Here is a 16,651-nt window from a genome sequence, read left to right as displayed (position 1 = left end):
GGAGGAAGAGAGAGGGGCAGAGAGAGATAGAGATTTCAGAGACAGAGAAAGAGAGAAATGGCAGTCAATGTACCTTGGGTACACACAGAAGGCAGATCATTGATAGTAAATGTTTAACAATTTTGTTTTTACCAGGAAGATGTTATTCCTTTTTTTTTTTTTTTTTTTTTGCCAGTCCTGGGCCTTGGACTCAGGGCCTGAGCACTGTCCCTGGCTTCTTCCCGCTCAAGGCTAGCACTCTGCCACTTGAGCCACAGCACCGCTTCTGGCCGTTTTTTTCTGTATATGTGGTGCTGGGGAATCGAACCTAGGGCCTCGTGTATCCGAGGCAGGCACTGTTGCCACTAGGCCATATCCCCAGCCCCATGTTATTCCTTTTATTTGTATTGTTTTATTGTTATTTGCAGTTATAAAAGTCACAGAGAGAGTACATTTTGTTTTGCACAACGTCACCCCATGCATCTCTCTGTCCCACTTTTTCTCTCCTATCCCCACTCACAATTTATTTTAAATTTTTATTGTCAAACTGATGTACAGAGAAATTACAGTTTCATACGTTAGGCTTTGGATACATTTCTTGTATTTTTGTTACCTCCTCCCTCATTCCCCACTCCTCCCTCCCTCTTTCCCTCCCCCCCCATGAGTTGTTCAGTTCATTTACACCAAACAGTGTTACAAGTATTGCTTTTGTAGTCGTTTGTCTTTTTTACCCTATGTTTCTCAATTTTGGTATTTCCTTTCAGTTTCCTAGTTCTAATACCAGTATACATGGTTTCCAATGTACTCAGATAAGATACAGTGATAGTGCAGGTACAACCACAGGAAGGGGATACAAGAAGATTATCAATAATAGAAGCTATGGTTCCATATAGCACATTGAAAGTAGTTCCAACAGTGATATAAAAATCATTTCCATAACATGGAGTTCATTTTACTTAGTGTCATCTTATATGTTCATAAGGGTATAGCTATTGGGCTCTTGTGATCCTCTGCTGTGACTTGCCTAAACCTGTGCTAATTATTCTCTATGAGGGAGACCATAGAGTCCATGTTTCTTTGGGTCTGGCTCACTTCACTTAGTATAATTTTTTCCAAATCCTTCCATTTCCTTACAAATGGGGCAATGTCATTCTTTCTGATGGAGGCATAAAATTCCATTGTGTATATGTACCACATTTTCCTGATCCATTCATCTACCGAGGGGCATCTGGGTTGGTTCCAAATTCTAGCTATGACAAATTGGGCTTCAATGAACATTATTGTGCTGGTGGCTTTAGTGTGTTCTTGTTTGTGGTCTTTTGGGTAGATGCCCCAAAGTGGGGCTGCTGGGTCATAGGGGAGTTCTATGTTTAGCCTTCTGCAGAATCTCAATACTGCTTGCCAGAGTGGCTGAACCAGTTAACATTCCCACCAACAATGAAGTATGGTTCCCTTTTGGCCACATCTCCTCCAACATTTGTTATTGTTAGTTTTCTTGATATAGGACATTCTTACTGGGGTGAGATGGAATCTCAATGTTGTTTTCATTTGCATTTCTTTTATGGCTAGTGATGTAGAGCACTTTTTCATATGTCTCTTGGCCATTCTCATTTCCTCATCAGAGAAGCATCTTTTTAAGTCTTTAGCCCACTTGATGAGGGGGCTATTGGATCTTTGTGGTTTTGTTATGGAGAAATGTAATTTTTTTAGTTCTGCATATATTTTTCAATGAGGCCTTTGTCTGTTGTATGGCCAGTAAAGATCTTTTCCCAATCTGTGGGCTTTCTGTTTATCTTGTGAGCTATGTCCTTTGCCCTGCAGAAGCTCTGCAGTTTGTTGCAGTCTGATTTGTCCATCCTGTCTTTGATTTGTGGCATTTCTGGGTCTCTGTTAAGAAAGTTCCTTCCTCTACCAAGGAGCCCAAGTGTTTCTCCTACTCCTTCCTTTAGTGTTTTCAAGGTATCTTTCAATTTCTAGGTCTTTGATCCATTTAGAATTGATTTTGGTGCAGGGTGATATATAAGGATCTAGTTTTAGTTTGTTGCATGTGTTGAACCAGTTTTGCCAGCATTATGCCCAGTCGTGACACCACCAAGAAGAAGACCACCAAGCGCCAGACGTTCTGAAATGCAAAAGCAAGGCTTTATTCTGGCGAGCTGCAGATCGGGCCTCGTCCTACACCCCAACACAGCCGAATTTACGAAGAAGGCCCTGAGCTGAAATTTCACAGGGCTTATAAAGGCAAACACAAACTTATAAGCTTATAAACTTATAAACACAAACTTACAGCAATCAGGTGTTCAAGCAAGATTAGGATAAGGGTACAGATCTGATTGGCTCAGGGCTAGAGATGTTCCTGGGTGGTTAGAGTTAAGCATTCCCAAGCGGTTAGAGTTAACCAGGGAGTTTCCTGACCGGCTGGGCCCTGATAATCTTGTTCTGCTAGCCGGGATAATTGGTGGCCTGGGTTTGCTCACAGGGCCTGCTTATCTCAGGTTAGTGTACTCATTTTCTGGAATTTACGTGAGTCTGAAGTCAGCTGTAGTACAAAGTGGGGCCTGACTTCAAAATGGCATTAGTCTGGCTCTTCACCAGCACCATTTGTTAAAGAGGCTGTCTTTCTTCCAGACTATTTTTTTAGCTCCTTTATCAAAGATTATGTAGGCGGAGTTCTGTGGGTTCATTTCTGCCCACCCACAATTTTTATCCTTCCTTTTCAACATAGTTTCCAGCGAGTTCTACCACTTCATTTCTTTACCCTTGATCCCTCCATGTCTGTGCCCCCACTTACACTCCTGAAAACAATAAATGAATGAACAAGACCCAAGGGAAAGAAGACAAAAAGAGCAACCAAAAAAAACCCTAAAACTTTGTTTCCATTTACTTGAATTCATTTCAGTAAATAGCATTTTATGTGATAAGATGCACATAGCTATTGTACCTTTGTGTTCTTCTCCTAAGAATATCTTCCATTGGTCTCACTCTTTGTGAATGCCTACACACAAAGAGCACAGGGCTCTTCATTTAATTTCTTTTCTTTTCTTTCTTTTTTTTTTTTTGTGCCAATCTTGCAGCTTGAGCTCAAGGGATGTTTACTGTCCCTGAGCTTTTTTAATTTATTTGCTCAGGGGTAGTACTCTAATATTTGGTCCACACATTCACTTCAGACTTCTTGGTGAATAACTGAGATAAGAGTCTCACAGACCATTCTGTCCATTTTGGCTTTGAATTGAAATCCACAGATCTCAGGCTCCTGAGGAGATAGTATTACAGGTGTGAGCCGCTGGGTGGGTGCCTGTTTTAATCTGTGCCCTAGAAGTTGTTGTTCTTTATCAAAGTGCTGCTAGATGTGATAAATCAGCCACACCTTTTAATTTAGTTCCGGTAGAATATCACACTCTTCTTTGGCTAGGTGACAGAGAGCTGTCCAAAGTCTGCATTTTCAATAGCTCAGCTTTTATTTTCTTAAAATTTAAGTCTTATTTAGTGAGCCACCAGTATTGTATGAGTTTGAGCTAAGCCTTTCCACGTTTGTGTAAATACAGTATTTCTTTAATCAATGGATAGCATATTTTTGTTTTATTTTTATTTCCTAAGCAATTAATAACTCAGAGAGGGAGGAGTTTTATCTAAATTTTATTCATCTTTTGGGGGGAATTTGGGGCTTAATTATTTCAATTTAAATCGCTGTTATGTTGATGAAGTAGAATAACTTATGGAAATGCAGATGATGAAATTGATTTGTGAATATTGTTCTAGTGGAGACTTGAGACCATATACCACATCTCACATTCTCATGTTAATATATCTCTGTTTAAAATGATAAATGTTTAGTTAAATGTAAATGAACAAAATCTAATTCCATGGTGTACTTAAGTCTTGATGTGTCATGACTATTGTGCTACTATGTCACCTCAAATTTCTCATTTTATGGTCTCTTAAATCAAACCCTCTCCTTACACTTGCTTCTTAGGAAGGACCTCTTTCGATTCCCAATATATTGCTCCACATCACATAGTAAAATTCTACTCAGATGCTTTTAAAAAGTGTTTTGAGGATAAATCACAAACCATTATGGTGTACTATGTAGAGGGGGGGAATAGCCAGACTATCCTCCGAACCCTGTATTTGGAAAGAGCTGAATCTCCCATTAGAATAAAGGAGATTCTACAGAGCCTCACACCCAGTAAAGAGCACAATCCTGAAGAGATCACAGAGGAAAATGGTAACAAGTGATCACAGAGGAAAATTATAACAAGTTCAAACATCTCAAAGTTGACCCAATGAGGAAGGAAAGCAGTGACTCCTCTTTAGCTTAGAAAAAGAAGTGATTATATATGGTGCCTCAGAACATGAGTACAATTTCAAAGGAAGATAATTTGCTGGTTTTCCCCTCATTCTCCCTGTCTCTAGACAAAAAACTCAAGGAAATAATTGTAAGAAAAATATCTCAAAAAAAACAACAACAACTTGTTGGTCAAAAGCTTCAGTAGGCCAAAAGCTGAATTGAGTTCGAAAGGTAGAAAGGCCCAAGGCATACTGGCCTGGTAGAAAATTATCAGAGGATAGGAATGTTTCTATTTGGTGCTCTGTGTGTGTGTGTGTGTGTGTGTGTGTGTGTGTGTGTGTGTGTGTGTGTGTCCCCTTCATATTCTCTATCTATACACACACACACACACACACACACACATACACATACACATTAGGTCCACCTAGGAATATTAGCCCTTCTGTTGGTTTTCTCTCCATGTATAAGTAGATATAGACCCCCAGCCCCTTTGTTCCCTCTCCATTCAAGACTGCACCTGGTCTTCTACCCAGTACCTATAACCAAGGTAAGTGGTCACTGCTCACCTGCAGAACAGTGGAGGTCCTCCAGGCTCTGTGCCCACTTCCTCCTCCTCTGAGGTCCCTCCTTCCTTCACTTCAGCCATACTTCCTTCTTTCCTTCCCCGTGGAATGTCTTTCCATGAGTAGTCAGACTGCTATATGCTAGACCCTACTCTGGAGTAGAGCCTTAAACTTTGGCCCTCCCAAATAAACTATTTTCTGCCTGAACCACATGGCTGTCTACTTTCACCAACCATATATAAATATATATACACATATATGTATATATATAGATATATATGCACATACATATGTTTTGTCACAACTATCTCTCTATATATACATACACAGAGAGAGAGAGAGAGAGAGAGCCCTAGCATACTTTGTGTGTGTATGTGTGCGTGAGTGTGTGTGCTATGCTCAGAACCTAGAGTAATGCCATTGCACACTTATCTTCTGCACCGTGTAAGGACAACCAGCTCCTTGCCAGATAATCCTGTGTGGCTAGAATCTCTCCTTCTTCTCTCAGCATCCTTGCTCTGTGTGTGTGTATCTAGGTTAAGGCTACTCCTTCCAGATAGAATCTGGTACTCTCTTTCTGAATAGGTCTTCTTTCTGTCATGTACATAGCAATTGAGCCATTGTGAGTCTCTTATCTAGAATCCTGTACTGTTTAGGATGTGGAAGTGTATTTTTTTACTTTTACCATCCAGTATGTTTATTTGTAAATTTACAGGCATAATTGTCATTACAACAAATGAGAGAAGCCATGCAACCTGAGATTTATTTGTGTCTGGCTTACATTGCTTGATAAATTTTTTTCCAAGTCTTCCCATTTCCTCCCAAACGGTGCAATATCTTTCTTTGTGATGGAAGTGTAGACTACCATTATGTTCATATGCCACATTTTCTTGGTCTATTCATCCACAGAAGAGCTTTTCTCAGAGTTCCTGGAGCACTGGCTGGCTACAAAGGCTCTTCTCATTTATGAGCAGGCCAGGTTCTCTCTAGCTGCAAAGGCCCCACATGGGGACACACATGGCCAGTGCATGTGCTAATTGAATGGCTCCCCACACAGAGTTTCGTTCTCTGTGATCATACTTGTGGCCATCTTCTTTAAATACTGTTTCCAGGAATCCATAAACGGTGAATTACCTTGGGGTTGTTTTTTACCTTGGTTTTCTATCCCCAAAATATTAAAGAGCTAAAGCTTAAGGTAAAGCACTACAGCACAAATGACAACAACAATGAAAAAATTTGTATAGGCAGCAAATAAGAGCAAGAATTGACAAAGGAGATTATATCAAACTCAAAACCTTTGGCACATGAAGTAAGGAGGCGCCAGACTGAATGAATACATGGCCTATAGATTTTGCATATTAAACACATGGTAAGGGATTAGTAACCAGAATATGCTGGAAGCATAGAAACATAAAGTCCTAAGGAGTAACCTGGGCAACTAACAAATTGGAAAATAAACAATTGGAAAATAATACAATGTACTAAAAATTTGTTTGATAGTTCACTGAGGTAGATTGTTTTCTGGCCATTTCCATGCATCCTCTGATGCAATCCAATTGCTTCATCCCAAATGGCTTTCATGCAAAAAGTTTCTGGACACAGATGTGAAACCACATATATCAAAAATAACTTCATCCCTGGGGCCTCACTATCTGTGATCTGAGAGAAATCATAGCACCTGCGATGAAGAAGGAGAATGGCAAACACATTTTCCAAAAAATATTTTTCTCCTGGATGCAAGGCCTCAGATGCAGAGCCTCAGAGAAGAGTTTTACACATTGTCCCTGAGGATTCACAAGATGCTACAAGGAAAGATAGACAACAGTGTATCTCTCTGTCAATAAAAAGACACATGTGCATCTGGACAAGGATATATGACTATACATAATGGACACTGTGGGTCTCACTTCCAGCCAGAATTTCAGCTTGGCAGATGCTTCAGGGATGTGCCCTTTGATTTTCATCCTCGTTTTTCTCCAGTTTCCCCTCCCTGTCAATTCCTTGGCAGGCACTAGCTGCTTTTCCACCATGAAGCAGCGAGCACACATGGATGGAGATGTGATTATTGTTGCATTTTTCCCCCTCTACACTTTGGGAACAGATCGCAGTAACACAGGTGCTTCCAAGTATGAAGACAAGCTGTAAGTAACACCTCATCTTATTTCCATGTCCTGTTTTGTTCTCAGGATTTTACATCACTGAGGGAACTCTAGATGCACACTAGATGAATGCTCTCTGTTTCCTCTCCCCTGGCCTCCTATCCCTTTCATCCGCAGAACTAAACCCCCCAAATGGTGTTATTTGATTTCCATAATACTGTTGCCAACATTTGACAAAACTTTATCAACATATCTTCATTCTTGCATTCAGATTAAGTACTGCATATGTGTACGTCCAATTAGATTTTCTTAAAGCTCACTACTTTTTCACCCTGAGAAGACATAACTAACATGATAGGCTGCCATTATGAAATTTCACTTATGATCTCATAATTGAGCTCTTTTGTCCTGGTTCATGTCACAGGAAGCTGTTCAATATGTTGGGTCTGTGAGCAGAGCTTGCTAAGGAATTTTAAAATGAAAAATGCTTCTGAAAAATGTTCTTCAACTGAGGATTTGTTAGTTGGCCTGGCCCTGCCACAGGTGGAGGTGGTTACTCCAAGAAAAACACAACAGAATATTTGGTGTCTCTGGTAATTATATAGGACTCTAGGCATTCACACAATGAGGCCAAAAGAGTATAGGCATAGGAGTGGTTGACAAATCCTTAATAGCTATGTGCAGATGGTCATAGAAAATAATACTCTATGAAATGAACTCCAGAAACGAAGACACTCTCAGTTGCCATTGTTGCTGTTTTTGTTTTCTTTTCCTTTTGTCCTGTTTTTATTTGCGTGGATAATGCAGTGTACATAAAAGGTTGAAGACACGTGAACAAGTACAGTAGTAGTGCCCACTAGACAGTAGATGGAAAATGAAGTGTATATCTTGTGTGTAGGGACAGAAGGAAAATACCAGGAGAAAACGACAGAAGGAGAGACATGGTTCAAAAAGGATTGTACTCAGGGGCTGGGAATATGCCCTAGTGGCTAGAATGCTTGCTTGGTATACATGAAGCCCTGGGTTCGATTCCTCAGCACCACATATATAGAAAAAGGCCAGAGGTGGCACTGCGGCTCAAGTGGCAGAGTGCTATCCTTGAGCAAAAAGAAGCCAGGGACAGTGTTTGGGTCATGAGTCCAAGCCCCAGGAATGGCAAAAAAAAAAAAGTATATTGGGACTGGAATATGGCCTAGTGGCAAGAGTGCTTGACTTGTATACATGAGGACCTGGGTTTGATTCCCCAGCACCACATATATAGAAAACGGCCAGAAGTGGCGCTGTGGCTCAAGTGGTAGAGTGTTAGCCTTGAGCAAAAACAAGCCAGGGACAGTGCTCAGGCTCTGAGTCCAAGGCCTAGGACTGGCCAAAAGAAAAAAAAAAAACATTGTACTCATTATTCATTACCTGAAATATGTAACTGTAATCCCTCCGTATATCACCTCTACAATAATAATAAAAATTAAATCACTAAATTAATAAAAAATATATTGTCTGCTGGGCAAAAAATGAACATTTGGTGTCTCATGAAAGCCTATTCCATCTTTTGTGTGCAAGAGGTTTTCACTGTTGTGCAAGAAGTAGCAGGGAACAAATAATTTCTCATTCTTGACATAAGTGACTTTCTGAATCTCATTCATAAAAAATTACCTACATATCCTTATCTAATCTTATATGCAAGCATTAGACACTATATACACACTCCACCTCCATTATGGGTGATGTTTTAACATATTCCTTGGCAAAAAAGCAAGGATTCAGTCCATCAAAATAATAAGTTTTGTAATACTCTGAAATTTCTATGCTAATTACACAGGCTTAACTTCAAGAACTATCAGTTTGTTTTGGCCTTGACTTTTGCTATGGAAGAGATCAACAAAAATTCTGTTCTTTTATATAACTTGACTCTGGGATTTGATATCTGTAATGTTGAAGATGGATTGCCAACAGCATTTAAAAATCCCTTCATTTGCTTTTTTGGGAGCTACATGGTTCCTAACTACTCATGTATACGTGGCAGCAAGTCTATAGGAGCACTTACAGGACCATCCGGAGTAACATCTGCCCAGATAGGCACATTGCTGGACCTCTACAGGTTTCCACAGGTGAGGTTGGGAGGAGTGTCTAATTTGGTGCCATTTCAGGTGTTTAGAAGAAAATGAGAAACAGTGACTGCATTCATAATCCTATAAAATTTTGTGATATCAAAGAGTAAGTATTCAAAAAAGATGGGCTACCTATGCTCCCATCATTAGGAAAATGATTAAAAATTTAGAGCATAAACTGGGACTACTTGAAGTTTTTAAAGTAATCAGTCATTTTCTTTAAAAATTCAGAAAATGGAAAATGACTTTAAAGTGTAAAGTTATGCTGACCTGGGTGTTAGTGTCTCACACCTGTCAACCTAGGTACTTAGGAAACATATCTAATTACCCTGCAAAAATCAGGAAGTAACCTGTGGCTCAAATCTTGAGGAAAATTCCAAGGAAGTGCATGAGGCTCTGTTAGTAAATGATCCTGTACAAACACACACACACACACACACACACACACCCTTTCCCCCACCAGAAAGTGAAAGATATTATGATGTAAGAAGTAAGTCAGGCTCTGGAAGAGAAAGGAGGCATTTGTTCTCGCACATATAAATATTAAATCAAACATAAGAATATGAAATATGATATAAGGATAGAACAGATATCATTTATATATATGTTTATATATGATTAACCAATAAGGTAGGTTAAACATAAATGTGGAATTCCATGCTACCATCTTTCTAATCAAATAACACACAATATACAAATGAACACCAGACAAATATCGCATATATTGCCTGAAGGGTATAGGTGTTAAGGAGATGTGCAAAGGACCAAATGAATAGGAAATAGATGGGTGGCAAAATACAACATACTATTCAAGGTACATATGGGAAAATGGAGCTAGGAATATATGGATGGGATTGTAATAGAAAGGAGGTTTTATTGGAAATAGTGACAAAGATAAAGAGAATTTAATAACAAATTGACATGTTGCACACATATTAAAATTTTTAATTTTTTTTTCAAAAAGTAAAAGAAAATCCTGTCACCTAGTCGACAGGTTATTTAATATACATCATGGCTGAGAGTGTGATGGATCGAAATCTTCTCATTCATGGAGCATCCAATTTTCATTTCCTTTTAGCTCACCATTGGGCCTTTTGATCAGGCCCTGAATGACCACAGGAAGTTCCCTGCTCTCTATCAGATGGCCTCAAAGGACACGTCCATAGCCACTGCCATGGTCTCCTTACTACTTTATTTCAGATGGAACTGGGTGGGACTTTTAACCTTTCAAGATGAGAATGGCTTGTGGATTCTTCATCTACTGAAAGAAGAGATGGACAAGAACAGAGTTTGTGTAGCCTTCGAGCTAGCAATCCAAAACTATGGCTTAACAATAGAAATCATGGCACTGTATAACCAGATTAATAAATCTTCATCAAATGTCCTCATCATATATGGTGATGATGAATCCCTACTAGATTTAATGGTGTGTATTGAGCAGTATTTAATAAAAGGTAAAGTTTGTATCCTGAACTCACAGTGGGAGTTAACCATGAGGAGGAAATATTTCATGCGAGGTTCATTCCATGTCTCTCTTGCTTTTTCACATGATCACCCAGACGTTTATGGATTCACAGATTTTGTCAAGGCAGTGAACCCTTCCACATACCCAGAAGACTTTTTCCTTGCTCGGCTGTGGTATCTCTCTTTTAATTGCTCAGATACTGAGTTTGACTGTGTAACATGGGAGAACTGTCCTCATGAGGCCTCCTTGGATTGGTTGCCTGGGCACATTTTTGACATGACTATGTCTGGAGAAAGTTACAATATATACAACGCTGTGTATGCTGTGGCCCAGGCTCTCCATGAGATTCTGCTACATCAAACAGAAGTACAGACAATAGAAAACAGGAAAGAGATAGTGCCTTCCCCTCCACAAGTAAGGCCTTCTGTTTCGAATGGCACGCACAAGAAGCACAGTCAATTCCTAGATAGATTTCTTACCACATGAAATTAAATATTTTAGTTATGTTCCCCAAACTAAAGAAATTAAATTTCTATAAATGTCTGTGAAGTTTTCTAGACATGTGCTCCTGTGCTTTTATGGAAAACAGGCCAATAACAAAGAAGAAATCAATTCCATGCTTTGATATCTTTTTCTAGTGACTAATAACCTAAACATAAACATAGGTAATGTTGTGAAAAGAGTATAATCACCTTTTCCTTATGTGTTTCTAAGCATGACCTGCTGAGCAGGAGTACCTATATTTTTCCTGAGTAACCTAGATTCATTATTCTTTAGGTATTAAAATTTGAACAATAACCATTGACACCCATAGAATTAGTCGTTGTGGAAAACTCTAGCCTGAGAATTGCTGCATTTATGCTTATTTAAATGAAATAGGGTTCTCTTAAAAAGAGGCCTTCTAGCACTTTGCTGGATGGCCTGCTTTCAGGAAAATTATTCTTATTCCTCCAAAGATTTTTTTCTGGAGTGTTTTATTACGTGTCTGTGCTTTCCTTGAATTGTGAATCAGAGATTAAAGACACTCGGGAGCTTTTCTATTTTGTTTTCTTTTTTTTTTTTTTTTTGTAATCACATGAGAGTCTTTATTGCAAGCTGAAGCCTGTACTCACGATCATCACTGATGCAGCAGGTCTGAATCTACAGTCCCAACCCTCTCAAGAACTTTTCTTAATTCAGCTTTTCTTTCTAACTACTGGGATATATTTCAACATAAGATGATGTATCTCTTGTAGCTGCACCCTTTTCTGAAGAACACCCAATTTCAGAATCCTGCTGGAGATCAGGTGATTTTAGATGACAAAAGAAAATTGGAGGCAGAGTATGACATTGTGAACATTTGGAATTTTCCACAAGGTCTTGATCTTAAGGTGAAAATAGGAAAGTTTTCTCCATTTGCTCTACATGATCATCAACTATCTTTATCTGAAGATTTGGTAGAATGGGCCATAGGAACTACAGAGGTGAGTTGTTATTTAATTCTAATGATTTTAAGAGCATATAAGTAAGTAAAATGTATACCTGATTGAATGCCAGCACTGACTCCTGTAATAGTAATTATTTAGTTCTGAATGTCATGGTTTGTAGTGAGGCCCAGCAGGAATACCTGTGAGACTCTTATCTTCATTTAACCACCACAAAAGAGGTCCTGGGTGCTGGTTGATGCTTCTAATCCTCTCTACTTGGGAGGTTGACATCCTCAGATCTCAGATTATAGCTCATTTTAGAGCCCCACCAGGCAAAAAATCTGTGAGAATCTATGTCACTAAAACACCCCAAAACTAAACTAGAGCTGTGCATCAAGCGGTCGATCACAGATCTTGAATACAAAACAGCTCAAGGACATTGCTTGGACACTGAGTTCAAGCTCCAGGATCAGCACCCTCCAAGAAAAATTCAGTTTGTTTCTAAATGTGAATTTTGAATATTGTCATCAAATACAAATTGCATGTTTCTTAGCAGGGTCCTAACACCAATGAAGTACCAAAGGAATTGCTTTATGTATTTGAGGCGAGCACTCTTAGCACTAGGCCATATTCCCAGCAGAAACATTGCATAAGCATTCCTTTTTTTTTTTTTTTTTTGCCAGTCCTGGGGCTTGAACGCAGGGCCTGAGCACTGTCCCTGGCTTCTTTTTTGCTCAAGGCTAGCACTCTACCACTTGAGCCACAGCACCACTTCTGGCCTTTTTGTATATATGTCGTGCTAAGGAATCGAACCCAGGGCTTCATGCATAGAAGCCAAGCACTTTACCGGTAGTCCATATTCCCAGCCCTGCTTCATGTATTTGAAAGGTTTACTTAGTTCCCTTTGCTGGTGGTTTCATTTAATGATTAGTTGAGCTGCTACTTAGATCTCTTTCATTTGAGGAATCATTGAATGAGGTAGCACATAAAGCTTTTGTGGTGACAGGATGTGGAATCCATAGCATAATTCAATTCACTGACTGGATTTATGTGTATTGATGTACTACACTAAGGAATCAAAGTCGTTCAAATAAGGGAACTTTGGGAATGTCAGGAAAAGCCTAAACAGTTTCTGACACATACCTGATGTTCCTCAGCCTGTACATTCTGTCTGCAGTGAGAGTTGTGGTCCTGGATTCAGGAAATCCCTTCAGGAGGGAAAGGCTGCCTGTTGCTTTGATTGTACCCCTTGCTCAGAGAATGAGATGGCTAATGGGACAGGTAAGTTCACAACAGAGGGAGATATACAGGTTCCCTCCTAGTGCCCCACAAAACATGAAAAGCACTACCAACATTATATATTGGAATTGCAGTCAAAGTCTGCCTTCATTCACTTAGTAGTTTAATTACAACAAAGGCTGATGCTGCTTCTTGAATAGAAAAAAAGAATCATGGCCTCCGAATTGTGTATAGGATTAACTTTTTCTTGTATAATTTATGTATGTTTATTTAAATCCTCAGTAATGTTAGCGTATTTTCTATCATATGAAATACAAAATCCTTTTAAGAATGAGGCCTCCATGTTTTGCAACACTTTTTTACATTATAAAGAAAACACAGATCTTTATTTTGTAGTTGTCCAGAACTGTTATTAAAGCAGAGAAAATGCTCTCGTTTGGTTCAACTCTTGTGCATGGCCCTACTGTATAGCTTCAAAGAATAATTATATTCTCTGTTCTCTAGTGCTTTAGAGGTGAGTAGGAGAAGCAAATATCACAATGACAAAGAAGGACCACAGTGCTCCTATCTATATGACACAGAGACAGAAAAAATGTAACATCTTTAGTCTTCATTTTAAATAAGGACACTGAGTTGTGCACAAAAGGCTGAAAACTTTATGGGAGCATGAAGATATATCTAAAATTCTTGTTAGGACATTAGGAATGGCAAGGAAGAATATGAATGATTTGCATTGCAAGTTAATAGTTTCAACTAGACTTGTAGAGCCAAGTATAGGAATATAATGAAGTTATAAAAGTAATACTAAACAAGTCTAGTAATACTTGGTCATATGAAGTTGATGCTACTAATTATCAATATGTCAGAATTTTTACTAGGTATGGATTTCCTAATTTCCTTTGAAGTAGTGTAAGGGACTAATGGTAATTTGTCTTTCTCACGAGACATGGAGCAGTGTGTGAAGTGTCCACATCACCAATATGGCAACACACAGAGAAACCGGTGCCTCCTAAGAGCTGCAAGCTTCCTGGCTTATGGGGAGCCCTTGGGGATGACCTTGGCCTGCATAGCTTTTGGTTTATCTACACTCACAGCAGCTGTTCTAGGGGTCTTTGTGAAACATCACAACACCCCCATTGTCAAGGCAAATAACCAGGCTCTCAGCTACACCCTGCTCACCTCCCTCATCTTCTGTTTCCTCTGTTCCTTGCTCTTTATTGGCCATCCCAACACAGTCACCTGCATTCTACAGCAAACCACATTTGGAGTTGTATTCACTGTCGCTGTTTCTGCTGTTTTGGCCAAAACTGTCACTGTGGTTCTGGCCTTCAAGGTCACTTCTCCAGGGAGAATGATGAGGAGGTTGCTGGTGTCAGGGGCTCCTAACTTCATCATTCCCATCTGCACCCTGATCCAGCTAACTCTCTGTGGAATCTGGCTGGGAACCTCTCCTCCCTTCATTGACACAGACACATACTCTGAACATGGCCACCTCATCATCCTGTGTAACAAGGGCTCCCTCACTGCCTTCTACTGTGTCTTGGGATACCTGGGCTCCCTGGCCCTGGCTAGCTTCACTGTGGCTTTCCTGGCCAGGAACCTGCCTGACACCTTCAATGAAGCCAAGTTCCTGACCTTCACCATGCTGGTGTTCTGCAGTGTGTGGCTCACCTTCCTGCCTGTCTACCACAGTGCCAAGGGCAAGGTCATGGTGGCTGTGGAGGTCTTCTCCATCTTGGCCTCCAGTGCAGGGCTCCTGGGCTGCATCTTTGCCCCCAAGTGCTACATCATCTTGATAAAGCCAGATAGGAATGTTCTGCATGGCTTTTGGGACAGAAAATGCCCTCGGCAAATTAAGCTCTCCTAAAAGAAAACTTACATATTTTTTCAAGTGAGTTTCTTTTTGCCATTAGATATTAGTTTACATAGTTGGAATCATTTCAATAAATAAACATGTTTTGCTCATTTTTCTAGTAATGGCACAGTCACAAGTGGTAGCCAGGCAGGTCAATTTGAATTTCATTTCATATATTTTTGGTTCTTCCTATTTTCTATGCACTTAGTTCCAGTTTTCTGATGGTTCAGAGATATTTGCAGAAAAACAAAGTATATCAGCCCTTGACACACTGTCACTCCTCAAATCCTCGCAGCTCTGGAGGCCTACTGAGATTTGAGGACCACAGTTCATAGTCAGCCCCAGCAGGAAAAATCTCTGAGACTCCATGTCCAATAAACCCCCACCAAAAACCTGGAAGTGGAGCTGTGTCACAAGTGGTAGAACACTAGCCTTAAGCATAATTGCTTATGATAATGCGCAGGCCTTGTGCTCCAGCCCCAGAACAGGCACACACACACACACACACACACACACACACACACACACACACACACACACACACAGAATACCAGGACTTGTGGTGTGGGGGAGAGGAAGGAGGTCAAGGGAAAGTGGAGTAGATGAATGGACAGAGGGAGGATGGGCAAATGAATTCCTAATATTTGATGGCTAAATGTGGAAATGGAGCTAAGACTGGAGAGGGTGGGTTGGGAGAGATGGAGGAGAAAGTTGGAAGTGGTGACAAGGATCAAGATGCCTTTCACTCACTCACAAGATGACATGGTGAATTGCAGCCTCTCTGTAGATGTGTGTGTGTGTGTGTGTGTGTGTGTGTGTGTGTGTGTGTGTGTTCCAGTTCTGAGGCTGGCACTCTGGGCCTGAGTGATGTCCCTGAGCTTCTCTTGTTCCAGCCTAGGCCTCTACCACTTAAGCAACAGCACTACTTCCAGCTTTTTCTGAGTAGAACGTTTCTGTCTGGTCTGGCTTTGAACTTGGATCTTCGATGTTAGCTTCCTGAGTCGTTAGGAAGACAACTGTGAGCTACTCATTCCCAACGTTTTTTTAATGTAGTATGGCAAGATCCCCCTCCCTCCCAGGACCACCACCTCTGCCTGTCTCTGGTCAGCTGAGTGTTTTGAGGGTGCCTTCCTTAAGAGCCTGATTCATGTGGCAAAGCCCTGAGCCAGAACTCCCTGTGCCGCCCCCCTCTGTACCTTATCCCTCCTCAGCAACACAGATTTGCTGTACCAAAAAAGCCATATATTAAGCCGACTAGACTATACTTGATACAGACAGAAAATGCACAAGAGCAGAGATTCCTTTCTCAGGTCAGTAGGAATCAACTGAGAAATTCTGGCATTTAGTGTTGTATTGGGGACATTCCTGAGATCATTCCATCCTCCTTTATCTCTGGTCCTGGGGACAAAAATGAAGCTGAAGGTAATGTTGGGGGTTGTGGGGAAATTTGTTCTGCAATCTGAGACGGGACCTGCTTGGTACCCATAATCCTTCTCTCAAATCTGCACCAAGAACACCTGCTTCTGGCTTGGTTTTATTTTCTAGATGCTTCACTTTGACAATTTTTTGCTTTCTGTCACTCCTTTTCCTCTTTCAACTTGAATCAGGGGGGTTCATTCTGATTCTTTGTAGCATGATAGTCAAAAATTTGC

At 40.3% G+C, this 16,651-nt stretch overlaps 1 protein-coding gene across 1 annotated transcript; it reads left to right on the top strand.

The window, feature by feature from the left end:
- Window positions 1-8,761: 8,761 nt before the first annotated feature.
- LOC125342767 (vomeronasal type-2 receptor 116-like) lies at window positions 8,762-15,011 on the top strand (the record flags this gene model as incomplete). Its single annotated transcript, XM_048335076.1, has 6 exons — window positions 8,762-9,034; window positions 10,113-10,895; window positions 11,456-11,470; window positions 11,735-11,962; window positions 13,063-13,186; window positions 14,089-15,011. Coding segments are annotated over 6 exons (2,346 nt in total), but the record flags the coding sequence as incomplete, so codon positions are not given.
- Between the last annotated feature and the right edge of the window lie 1,640 nt (window positions 15,012-16,651).

This window comes from Perognathus longimembris, chromosome 27 (assembly GCF_023159225.1).
Source record: "Perognathus longimembris pacificus isolate PPM17 chromosome 27, ASM2315922v1, whole genome shotgun sequence".
Lineage (NCBI taxonomy): Eukaryota > Metazoa > Chordata > Mammalia > Rodentia > Heteromyidae > Perognathus > Perognathus longimembris.
The sequence above is the reverse complement of the archived record's forward strand: the minus strand, read 5'-3'. Positions and strand labels throughout refer to the sequence as shown.